The sequence below is a fragment of the Onychostoma macrolepis genome, chromosome 10, assembly GCF_012432095.1.
Source record: "Onychostoma macrolepis isolate SWU-2019 chromosome 10, ASM1243209v1, whole genome shotgun sequence".
Classification (NCBI taxonomy): Eukaryota; Metazoa; Chordata; class Actinopteri; order Cypriniformes; family Cyprinidae; genus Onychostoma; species Onychostoma macrolepis.
The window spans coordinates 5,146,868-5,159,112 of NC_081164.1; the positions used below are offsets into that span (position 1 = coordinate 5,146,868).

A 12,245-nucleotide genomic window follows, 5' to 3' on the forward strand; every position below is an offset into this window, starting at 1 on the left:
AAATAATGTGTAAATATTACAATTTCAAGCAACTGTTTTCTAAGTGAATGTATTCTCAAGTGTAATTTATTCCTGTGATCAAAGCTGAATTTTCAGCATCATTACTTCAGTCTTCGGTGTCACATGATCCTTCAGAAATCATTCTCATAAATATTTCTGATTATCAATGTTTATAACATTTGTGCTGCTTAATATTTATGTAGAAACCATGAGAATTTAAAAAATAAAATAACGGAAGTCTTTAATATTCGATCAATTTAATGCACCATTGCTAAATAAAAAGCATTAAAAATAAATTGCACAGTAGCGCAAATTTTCAACCATTTAGACTGTAGAGCTTTCGTACATAAATATAATAGCACAATTAATAATGTCAATTACTATAAATAATACAAACAAATCTTTTAAACATACCCAAAAATTCAGAATGTGTTAAATTCTGCTCTACATATGGTTTGGGTTATTAATAGCAACAGTGAGGAAAGCATGAACAACGACAAGCAAAGTAACAACATTAAAAGTGAGGTTTATTTATTTGCCTTTAAAATGTAAAAATCCCACAACTGTTTTATTAGTGGTTAAACCCAAAGCACTGATCGTAGACACACACCAATAGTGTGAACATTACACATGATCTCAGAGAATCAATATAAAAACTGATGTGACATTATATCATAAGCCAGTTTTTAACAATTATATCATAGTAATGCAGCAAGCATTTGCTAAGCATAAGTTAATAGATGATTGATCGATGATATTAAGGCACTTCAGCAAATGTTTTGGAAAATAACATTTAACCCACTTTCACGTTTGGTTTATGGCAAACTTCAGCAGTGTTAATGAGGAGAGTGTAACGTTAACTCCATCTAGTAGCTTTTAGTACAGATACATGGCATCGTGGGAGAAATAAAAACTAAAGACGTACAAATAGTCTGAAAAAAAAAAAGAAATATACACTGAAATTTCATATAAAAGCATTGCAGGTATAAAAAGATGGTGTTTTATAAATGGCGTGTTTATACTGCAGGTGTGTTTTATCTGTGGTTCCATGACGGTCGCTCTTACTAACACAACTACTAGAAACACCTTGATTACGTTTATAATGACATGCACAGACGGACGCGGTGAGTGTTTGTGGGACGCTGGGTGTTAGAGTTCAGTGTCGTTGTATTTCTGGGGATAGCCTCTGCGGGTTTGGTCGGCCAGCTGCCGGCGATACTCCTCTTCATCATCATCATCGGCGCGGTGGTGAGAGCGGCTCTCTGAATACGGCGCTTTGGAGGAGCTGTGGGACTCAGAGTTTGAGCTGGAGCTGAAGGGAACAGAGCCATTACTGATGGGACGGCCAGTTCAACAAAACACTTTAGAGAATTACACCTGTGTTGGAATGAGCATTAGTGGGGGAAAAAAGTCCCAAGAACAAACTTACCCAATTGGTTGAGGCCTGTTTTGGTTTAGTTTGAGCTTGTGGGGAACTGCATAAATATCTGGATGTTTCTGAGATATTTCCAGCTGTTAACAACAACGTTTCAGTGATTTCAAATGTGTCAAATTTTCAAATCACAAAAATAAATGTCCTGATTATTTTTCAAATTTTACAATTTGAATATATAATTATATTTATCTATTACATAATTATATTATAGTTATAAAATATTACATTATTTTTTTTTAGTTAATTTTTATTTACACAATCAAATTAAAGTTAATTATATATACAGTATATATACACTTAAAAAAAAATATTCTAGTTTTTATATTTCACCCCAAATCAGCCTGTTTAGAGTATTTTTGTTTTATTTTCAAATAAACATACATTTCAGATGAAATATATGCTTAACTGCCATGACAATAATGAAAAAAAATATTTGTTTATTCAAAACATAAATATTTTTATATATACATATTTTCCTTGTGATTTTCTTTTGAATTACAATGATTTCCATTTTCTGGAAACTTTATTTTCATGAACCGATCAATTTCAAACATAAAACGTTCAGGTAATATTTCACCGAAAATTTTAAAGAAAAGAAAATTATAATTTATATATTATAAATGATATACAGTAGGAAAATAAATAAATAATAATAATAATTATATATACAGTGTATATATATATATATATATATATATATATATATTTTATTAAACATTAAAATATATTATTATTAATTATACACATTTTATAATTATAGTTTTTATATTTTACACCAAATCAGCCTCTTTAGACTATTTTTTGTTTTAAATTAAAATCAGCAGTGAAATCTATGCTTAATTGTCATGTCAATAATGAAAATAAATCAAATACATTTTTCATTTTCTTCATTTTGTTTATTAAGAATATATAAATACTTTTCTTGTGATTTTGGGGTGAAATATGACATTTCTGGACAGTGTTTGTGATGTTCCTGCTATCAGACACACAGTAGCTGGTGTGTTTGTGTGAATGAGATGAGACACAAACCCGCGCTTGCTCCGCCTCCTGCAGCTCCAGCATCCTTTTAGCCCGGGCCAGGTGGTCCATTTGCTCGAAGGCCTTCACCTTTCCCCGGAAGGTGCGGCTGGCGGGGTCATCGAGCGGGTGGTTGGAGGTGGTGTCGTCTGCTGGGCCCGTCTTCAAGGTGAAGCTGGGCTTCAGGGCTACCGGCGGTGGAAGAGGTTTGCTAGAGACGGGAGCATCACTGCTGACTGTGCTGCTGGAGCGAGAGTCGAAGCTCCTGGAGTCTGCAGGACGTGAAGCTACCCGGACCTGCAGGAACATCAGGAGTCTGAGCTCAGTTACTGTCTGTGATGAGCTTCAGAAACACCTCAGGGGAGGACAACACTGACCTTAGGGGGTTCAGGGACAAATGATGGAGGCGGGCTGGGGTCTCGATGCACTTCTTTGCTCGCAGGTTTCTTTAAACGCTCATGAGGAACAGGTATGGGTCTCTGCGTGAAAGTGAAAAAAAGTCATAAACGTTAAGTCATTTAAAAATACATTTAAAAAAAAATTGAAAACCTTAATGCACACCTTCTACAATAGACAGGTCTTCAATTTCTGAATTAAAATGTACTGAGATATAACAAGTCTTGGGAAGAAAAAACAAACAAACAAAAAACATTATGAAGGTTTTTGGCTTTTTTGTATTTTTTAAAAATATAAAATACAGTAAAATATATGAAATATTATTACAATTTAAAATAGCTATTTTCAAATTTTAATAATGTCATTTATTCCTTTATTTTTTCAGTATTATTACTCCAGTCTTCAGCGTCACATGATCCTTCAGAAATCATTGTAATATGCTGATTTAGTGCTCAAGAAACATTTCTGATTGTTATTAACATTGAATATGGTTTTGCTGCTTAATATTTTGGTGGAAACTCAAGTGGATCAGCATTTATTTGAAATAGAAATCTTTTGTAACAAATGTCTTTACTGTCACTTTTGATCAATTTAATGCCTCCTTCCTGAATTAAATTTTTATATTTATATATATATATATATATATATATATATATATATATATATATATATATATATATATATATATATATATATATATATATATATATATACACACACACACATATATACATACACACATTTTTGAACTGCAGTGCAAAGTAATATTATTATTTAAAAGAAAAAAAAAGAAAAGAAAAACAAAAACATGTTTCATGCAAGTTACGTCAGTGAGGTGTAACCAACAAGCAGGAAGTCATTTTCATCATAAAACATAAAATTACATAACAGAACGGATCCTTGTAAAAGCGTTTTTATGACAGTCATAAAAAAAAAAAAATTCATACTATTCATAATATATAAGAAGTCTTTCTAGTTTGAAAAATGTTCTAAAACATTTTCTGTACATTCACATGTATTTAAACTTCTAGAGTACTTAAATCAAGGCCTTTTTGAATGGCACATACATTCAGTCTGACTGAAAAAGAGTGTCTTATTTCTGGCAGATAGTTTAAAGATCATGTGTCAGACTGAGTTGTGTTGAACATGCAGTTTCTCAAGTGACCTGTGGGGAGCAGCGTGCTCAAACCAGGACCATGAACAGTTTTCTTATCACTGATACTCGTATATAATGATATCGATACTGAAAACAGGAAGAATGATTATTGATGTCTATAATCAAATGACTCAGTGCTGAAACGGGTAGGGCTTTAATCACATTCCTGGACAGCACACTAACCTCCTCGCTGACAGGCTCAGATGAGCGGCTGATCGCTGACATCGGCTGCGGCTCGTCGGTGGACTCGTCAAGCTCGTTATCGGTGTACGCGCCGCCCTCATCCGCCGTATCCTCGTAATCGCTGGTCAGACGGCTGTCCATGCTCAGGTAGTCTGCGCTCATGGCTGACAGGTATGACATACGGTCATCTTGGAGATCCAAGTCCTCCTCAGTCCCATCCAGCTGAAGTGAAAAACAAATACCTCTCAAAGGGCTGATGATGGTCATTTCACGTCAATTAAGGCTGGCAAGACATTAACTTACATGATTAACTCAATTAGTAAATCTTCTTTGCTTAAGGAAATGCAAACTATGAACTGAACCCCAGTTGTGTGTAATTGTGTTATGTATTAATGCTGACCTTGCTTTCACAGACCCAGACAGCTTTATCTTGTTGTTCTCGTATGGCATCCTTGAGACTTCCATACCAGGCATCATGGGAAGAGTTCAGATCAACGGTAGCTGGACAGGGAAGCATAATTTAGACATTTATAACTTTATTTTTCAAGGAATATATATTTTTATCATTTTATTTTATTTCTCGAAATTGTTACATCTTCAATAAATTACATTTAAAATATTAATTGAATTATTAATAGGTTATTCATTCATTTGATTACCTCAATTTTTGATTAAAAAAAAAAAAAATTTAAAAACTGAATCTGGAAAAAATAAATATAAATATAAATATAAATAAATCAGAACTGGGGAAAGAATAAAATGGATCTTATACGACAGTAATTTTGAGAAATGGCTCATCGGACTCACCAGTGAACAGGTGTGAGCAGGTTTTCCGCAGTTTAACTGCTTGTTCGTAAAGCTTGCGTGAACTGCGGTTGGAGCCGGGAACCATGCGGTTTCTCATGGTCTTCAACCCCTGCTTGCTGTCTGGATTGAGGAAAATGACGATGGGATACCACTGGGTGTAGTTTAGGGTGTCTACAGCCTTTGGGGTGACGTCGAGCAGAGCATGTCGGTCCTAGGAACAAGAAAAGAATATTCTTAGATGTTGATGAATTACTGTTATATTCATAAATTCAGAAGGGTGACTGTGTTTACCTGCTCGATGATCTGACGAATAGTATTGAGTCTCACAACGCCAGACGACTTCTCTGAGCCTGCGTCTTTAGGTTCGGTCTCTGTCATGGGAAAAACACAGATCAAACACCTCAACCATAACTACACATCAATATATAAGAAGAGATCTTTCATACAAGTTGTGAATTGCTTACTTGCTGTGACAAACTCATCTGGAAGTTCATTGCTCAGTTTTTCATTGGCCGCATCTGAAATAGGGCCGAATATAACAACAGGTCTTCTGAACCCAGCTGGTGGGGGAGAGAGAAAGAAAAAAACACTTAGTAAAACACTTAACACGTCAAGCTTCTTAACTAAAATGACATGTATAAAAAAATTAAATAATAATAATAATAAATATATTATTATTTTAAAAAATTCAAAAATATTAATTAAAAAAATGAATGTATTAAACAAAACACACTGAGTGCCTCAAATAATCAACTCTAAAGTATAAATAAAAAATAATAGGATTAGACAAAATACTTTTCAATAAAAAAAAAAAAAAACAAATTCATAAAATGTAAATACTCATAAATAAAAGGCATGCATAAATTAACAAAGCATATAATTTGAAATAGTTTTAGAGCCTCGAGTGAAATAGCACTAAAAATAAAAAGTAACTTAATTTCTTAATTAATAAAATTAATTCATAATTAATGCAAATTAATTAAAATATTTTATATATATATATATATATATATATATATATATATATATATATATATATATATATATATATATATATATATATATATATATATATATATATATATATATATATATATATATATATATATATATAAAGACTATGTTTTTATTTTATTTTTTTATCCATCCCCAAATCATTCAAATATATATTTCAACAGAAATGCACATTAGGTAAAGCAATGCATGATGGGCATACCTTCCCGCAGCACCACTCTCTCGTAGGCTGGGAAGCGTGTAGTGACGGGTGTAGCGCTCAGATCCTCTCTGCTCTTGCGAAGGTCTTTTTTCTTGGCTGCTCTTTGACCTCTCAGCCTCCAGAAATCTCCTCTGTCATTAGCAGCGCCTTTCTGTGCGTTCTGAACATTTGCCATCTGCTCCGCTCTGATAGTAATACAAATAAATAAAATGATTACACAAACACCTAAGAAATGATGTGCTTTTAATGTCAACATGAAATAGCAGACTAGGTGATGTCAGCAAACGTCATTTCAGAGGGTCAGTTTTGATTTCATGTTGAGTTTTCCTCCTAGTAATGCTTTATAAATACAGTAAAACTAAGCCACTGTGTATTTCATGTCACACCTGCTCTTGCTGGGTATGATGCCTTTCTCCAGGAGCTGATTGTCTTTGTCCATGCGGATGGCGAGCCAGTTACCCAGCTTTCCGTCATACAGGGTGTCCACCACTTTAAATATCTCTCCTTTGGAGAAGGTCAAGCTCTGAGGAAGCTCTTTCTCATATTCAAAATGAGTTCTGACGAAGAAGTTATCACCTCGTCCCGACCCCAGGATGTCTTTATACACTAAAATAAAACAAATGAGAGTTATTCACATCCCTTCTATTGCTCAAAATTACAAGTCATCAGACAAAAAAAAAAAAAATTTAACTAAATTAAAAATAACTCCTTCCTATTTCAATACATTTTAAAGTGGAATTATTCCAGTGATGCAAAGCTGAATTTTCAGCATCATTACTCGAGTCTTCCTGACCAGTAATGCACATTACTCTATTGTACTATTATACTATTGTGTGTTTTGAAGTACCATCAGGTTTGCTTTGAGCTAAGATGGTCGCATCCTCTCCTTTGGGAATCTCTAGTAAATACAGCACTGCGTCTTCCCGGACCATTCCTCTGAAATCCATATTATTCACCTGCAGGGAAAGAAAAAACAAATTACCATTTTTTGGGAAAATGTATGACGGATAAAGACACGTAATATTAAAATGCAGAGCCAGTGATGTTGCACCTTCACGATCTGGTCTCCCGTGCGGAGTCCCTCTATCTCTGCAGGACTGTCCTCCTGAACGCCTGCGATAAAAATGCCCACGTCGTTTCCTCCAGCAAGACGCAGACCAACACTTTCGCCCTTCTGGAAGCGCACCATCACAGTGTTGGGGCTGTGGGAGATTATTCATTAGAACCACCAAGTTGTCTAAATATATTAGTAAGTAGCAATAAACAGGATCTTTGCACAGGTGAAAAGGGAATCTTTTATGTCAAGGAGTGTCTCTAGATAATATATCATGCAAACATTTAAGGCAAAAATGGATACTGAAATGAAATAGTTTATTGGTGGCTGTTTTTGCTGAGTTGTCAGAGAGTGATTTCTACTATGCCATCAAGAAACTGCAACCACACTTCACCATCCCTTTATCAAATATGTTTTTTTCTATAGACCGAATTAAATTGGCCAAGAGCCAATCTAGTACAAACCCGTATATTTCCTGATCCTCCAGACTGGGCCGCAGGGGAACCTTTGGCAGAGGCTTGGATTTTACTGGAACACTTTTTGGAGCAGCATTTACCACAGGAACTGTATTTAAAAAAACAAACAAACAAACAAAAACACCACCCGTTCTCATCATCTGTTTCTTCTATTCTTCTGATTCTACATGGTGAAAATGACATGGTATGCAATAAATAATTCAATTTTCAATAATCCACCGCGGTGTAGGGTTAATGTGGTACCTGGAGACTCACTGCGAGGCTCTTCTTTCTCCACAGGTGGAGGCGGGAGCTCCACCGGCGCCGCTCTGAACGGAGTCGGCATCGCTCCCATTTTAGCCAGTCTGTTAGGAGGCTCATCTCTACCAACAGGAGAAAATGACTTACTCCCTTTGCATTGGCTTTTGTAACATTTCTGTTGAATGTGTTGTCAGTTCATTTGGAAAATCATTCAATCGTGCTTCTGCTTCTTCTTTTCTATGTTATATCATAAATTTGTCAGTTTTCTAATTTTATTAGTTGCATCAAACATAAAAGTGTTTGTTTTAATATTTTCGCCTAAATTCAGCTGCTCATTGTTTTTATGCTCTGATTATTCAACAAATGATCTTATATGAATGTTACCACCCTCTGAAATGTTAATTTGGCTAATGTAAATACTTTTTAGTTTAAAAATTAAACTAATTTATTAATTAACAAATTTTTAATTAATTTAAATTTAATTAAAATTAGTTTTAAAGGGTAGCTTGACTGTGGTTTTAATAGCATATAAATGATTAACTTTTGAGTAATTAACTAGCTACTTGGTAACACTTTACAATAAGGTCCCATTAGTTATTGCATTAACTCACATTAAATAACAATGAGCAACACATTTGTTAGATACACTTTTTCTTTCACAACACATTTGTTTATTTGCAATAAAAAACAACTGTTCATTGTTAGCTCATGTTAGCTCAGGTCCATTAAATAATATTAATACAACTTTTGAATTGAATAATGTATTAGTACATTTTAAAATGAACATTAGCTAAGATAATAAATGCTTTAGATTTTTTTTTTATTGTTAGTTCATGTCAACTAATGTAGTAAACTAATGTTAACAAGTGGAGCCTTATTGTAAAGTGTTGCAGTAACTTCAATGTTTGCAAACAGTAATTAGTGACAGGGCATGGCAGTGTGTTACCGGTTTTTGTCCTGCAGTCTCTCATTAGAGGAGTGTGAGGAGAGGTCTGAGTGATGACTCCGCCGATCCTCCTGAGGAGAATAGGAGCGGTACGACTCGATCTCTGAGATATCTGAAACACACATAACATTTCCATCATTACACTTGCTTTAAAGCACCATTATGTGCACAGGGCAAATGGTACATGATAGGTTATACACCAAACTCTCAAAGGTTTGAATCCTTAAACCTGAGAAATATAAAACACGCTACTAATTCAAACCAGATTTGTTTTCCTTCAATCCTACATCTTACATTATTTGATGTAAAAACCAATATGGAGGATTTTCAGAAGAACATGAACAAACAACTTCTAAAACATGGTACAAGTCTCACTAGAGTTTAAAAAAATGAAATTTTTCATAAGCTTTGGATTATTGGTAGGGTTTATGTAATCCGCCCAAAGCCCAAAAGCATTTCTCTCCAATCCAGTGTCAGTACAGCAGTCCAAAAAAAGGCAAGAGGTCAGAGGTCACTTAGAGATTAAGGCTGAGTTTCACCAAATACCTCACAAAATCATACCTCACTATACATATGACACAAGGTAATTATATATATATATATATATATACATACAAAGAATATTTAATAAAAAAATAATCAGTATGAATTATTGTTCCTTAAATACTTTAATTGAATAAAATATATTGATGCAAAAACTTTAAGTACTGAAGTAAAATAGTGAGAAAATGCAAAGAGAAGTTTCTCACATCCAGATAAATGGAAACTGCATACACAAATGTTTTCTTAATCTAATGCCCATTAAAATGGGAACGTCCCTCCTCTAAACCAACAGCAACAAAGAGCTAATCATGGTTGATGACTACTGGCCCTTTGATATGTCCCACCCCAAATTTCTGTTTTAATATGAAATAAAAGAGGGCTTCAATGCAATCAGAAAAAATGTAATTGTTCATCTGCAAGTGTTTTGATCTACTCACCATCCATTTCTGAGTCGCTGTCTGCCATAGGTGGGATTCGGATGAGCACCTGACTGCGATCCCTCTGCACCACCAGCTGCAGCTTCCCACGAGACTTCTCAATCAGCTTCCCTGCGTCGCTCAGAGACAGATTCTCCGTGACCGTACCGTTAATCTGACACATGGAAATAAGTATCAATAAATAACAGTAAAATAAATTTGAGAAAAAAAAAAAAAAACTTCCATTCAAAAGTTTGGTCAGTAAGTTTTTTTTTTTTTAAGGACCAGATGGTATGTAACACTACAGTGTGTGTGTGTGTGAGTGAGTGAGTGAGTGAGAGAGAGAGAGAAAAAAATACAATAGTATACTATAGTTCAAAAGTTTGGGATCAATAAGATTTGTTTCTTAAATAAATTAATACTTTTATCAAGGATGCATTGAATTGATCAAAAGTGACAGGAAAGTGACACTTATAATTTGAAATTTCTGTTTCAAATAAATGCTGCTCCTTTGAACATTTTATCCTCAAAAATGTAACATGGTTTCCACAAAAATATTAGGAAGCAGCACAACTGTTTTCAACATGATTAATAATCAGAAATGTTCCTTGAGCAGCAAATCATCATATTAGAATGGATTCTGAAGGATCATGTGACACTGAAGACTGGAGTAACGATGCTGAAAATTCAGCTTTGATCTCAGGAATAAATCACATTTTAAAATATATTCACATAGAAAACAGCTATTTTTAAATTGTAATAATATTACACTGTTGTTACTGTATTTCTGACCAAATGAATGCAGAGCATTAAAAAGTTGCTCGGTGAGCAAAAACAAAAGAAAAAAAAAAGAAAAATGCTAGCGCAAAATGCATCACCACAATGCTAGGATACTGCTGTGGTTACCAGTGCACTGCAATGTGTTTGATAAGTTGTTCTGAATAGTGTTGCGAATGGTTATATATTTTGTAGGCCATTTTCTGAGTGGTTGTTCAAGAGACGTACTTTCAGAATAATGTCGCCTTCCTGTAGTTTGCCTTCTTTGGATGCCAGGCCGGTGCTCGTCATCTCTTTGATGAACAGCTGACTGCCTAGACGAAGTCCATATTCTGGACAGATATGACAAAGCATCACGTTAGAAGTCTGGCTGCAAGTTGAAACTGGAAACAGATAAATGAAGGCGGTGTGTATCTACCGTCATTGGGCCGGTTCTTTAGTAGAGTAACACCGAGCGGCTTCTCCAGGGGTTCGTGTCGTTGTGGCGGCGGCGGCGAGGGCAGGTGATCCAGCCGGTCTCGACTGCTACTCTTCCTCACGGGTTCGTCCTGCCGCGGATCAAACTTCCTGCGCTCGTGGTCGCTGGCTAAATTCTCTCTGCTGTAGCCCGGAGCCGGTTCTGGCCTGTACCGCGTATCTGGACTATGCGATCTGTCCAGTGTCCGGTCGCTGCGGTACTGTCTGTCCGGACTCCGCTCTCTGTCCAGGTTGTGTTCGCTGCGATAGCGTCGGTCTGGACTGTAGTTGCGGTCCAGCGTGCGATCGCTTCGGTAGCGGTGGTCCGGACTGTGATCGCGATCCAGTTTGTGGTCACTTCGGTAGCGGGGGTCAGGGCTGCGCTCGTGGTCCAGCATTCGGCCTCGGCTGCCGTCTCGTCTGTACTGTCTGTCGGGGCTCACGCCGCGCTCCATGCTCCTCCCGCGGCTGCGATCATAGTCGCGATCACGGTCGCGCTCCAGACTCACGTCACGGTCAGGGTAGCTGCGGCCGCTGTAGACGCTGCGCCGGTCGTGGTCGTAGTCGTCGTTGTAGTCGCCGCTGAAGACTCGGTCGTCTGGGGACGCGCCACGTTTAATCACACTGACGGGGATTTTTCTTGATCTCTTTACCGTCTGATGAAGGATGGGGACAAAAATTAATTGTTCATTCATTGAATTCTGATTTCAACTGCCAGTGATTTACAAACATGGTCAATAAAAAGCTTAATCTTTATTATAACTGGAATGACAAATAATTCAAAAGGTTAAACTCACGATTTTGGCTACTTTGCCGCATTTGCGGAGAGTCTGCACTGCAAAGGCGTGTTGGACACCGTCCATGGGCACATTGTTGACCTGGATCACTCTGTCATTTTCACTGTACAAACAATGAAACACTGTTAGAAAACACGCCAGAAAGTGACTTCAAATCCTTCCAACCGTTTAGGAAAGTCAAAAGTACCAGCATTTTGGTGTCAACATTAAAGTCTATATTACAAATAAAATCTTGATCACAGTGTTGGCAGACAACAAATGCAATGCAATGCAATAAAAATAAAATAAAATATCAAAAATACAAATAAATAATGTCAATTGCTTATAACT

General features: G+C 36.0%; 1 protein-coding gene across 3 annotated transcripts in view; it reads right to left on the bottom strand.

Moving 5' to 3' along the window:
- Positions 1-240: 240 nt before the first annotated feature.
- Positions 241-12,245, bottom strand: part of tjp2a (tight junction protein 2a (zona occludens 2)) — a 29,057-nt gene continuing 17,052 nt past the window's right edge. For 2 of the 3 annotated variants that reach the window (XM_058789818.1, XM_058789816.1), the window contains 20 exons: positions 11,916-12,018; positions 11,081-11,774; positions 10,891-10,994; positions 9,907-10,060; positions 8,927-9,038; positions 7,984-8,102; positions 7,729-7,828; positions 7,262-7,412; positions 7,058-7,166; positions 6,597-6,816; positions 6,211-6,395; positions 5,459-5,554; positions 5,286-5,365; positions 4,995-5,205; positions 4,588-4,688; positions 4,188-4,409; positions 2,830-2,931; positions 2,465-2,749; positions 1,430-1,512; positions 241-1,312 (listed from right to left, as the gene is read on the bottom strand). In XM_058789818.1, the coding sequence (XP_058645801.1) occupies positions 1,150-1,312; positions 1,430-1,512; positions 2,465-2,749; positions 2,830-2,931; positions 4,188-4,409; positions 4,588-4,688; positions 4,995-5,205; positions 5,286-5,365; positions 5,459-5,554; positions 6,211-6,395; positions 6,597-6,816; positions 7,058-7,166; positions 7,262-7,412; positions 7,729-7,828; positions 7,984-8,102; positions 8,927-9,038; positions 9,907-10,060; positions 10,891-10,994; positions 11,081-11,774; positions 11,916-12,018 (3,394 nt within the window). In that variant the 3' untranslated portion in view covers positions 241-1,149. The remainder of the gene's footprint in view (positions 1,313-1,429; positions 1,513-2,464; positions 2,750-2,829; positions 2,932-4,187; positions 4,410-4,587; positions 4,689-4,994; positions 5,206-5,285; positions 5,366-5,458; positions 5,555-6,210; positions 6,396-6,596; positions 6,817-7,057; positions 7,167-7,261; positions 7,413-7,728; positions 7,829-7,983; positions 8,103-8,926; positions 9,039-9,906; positions 10,061-10,890; positions 10,995-11,080; positions 11,775-11,915; positions 12,019-12,245) is intronic. The other variant, XM_058789817.1, reaches the window with a different exon arrangement.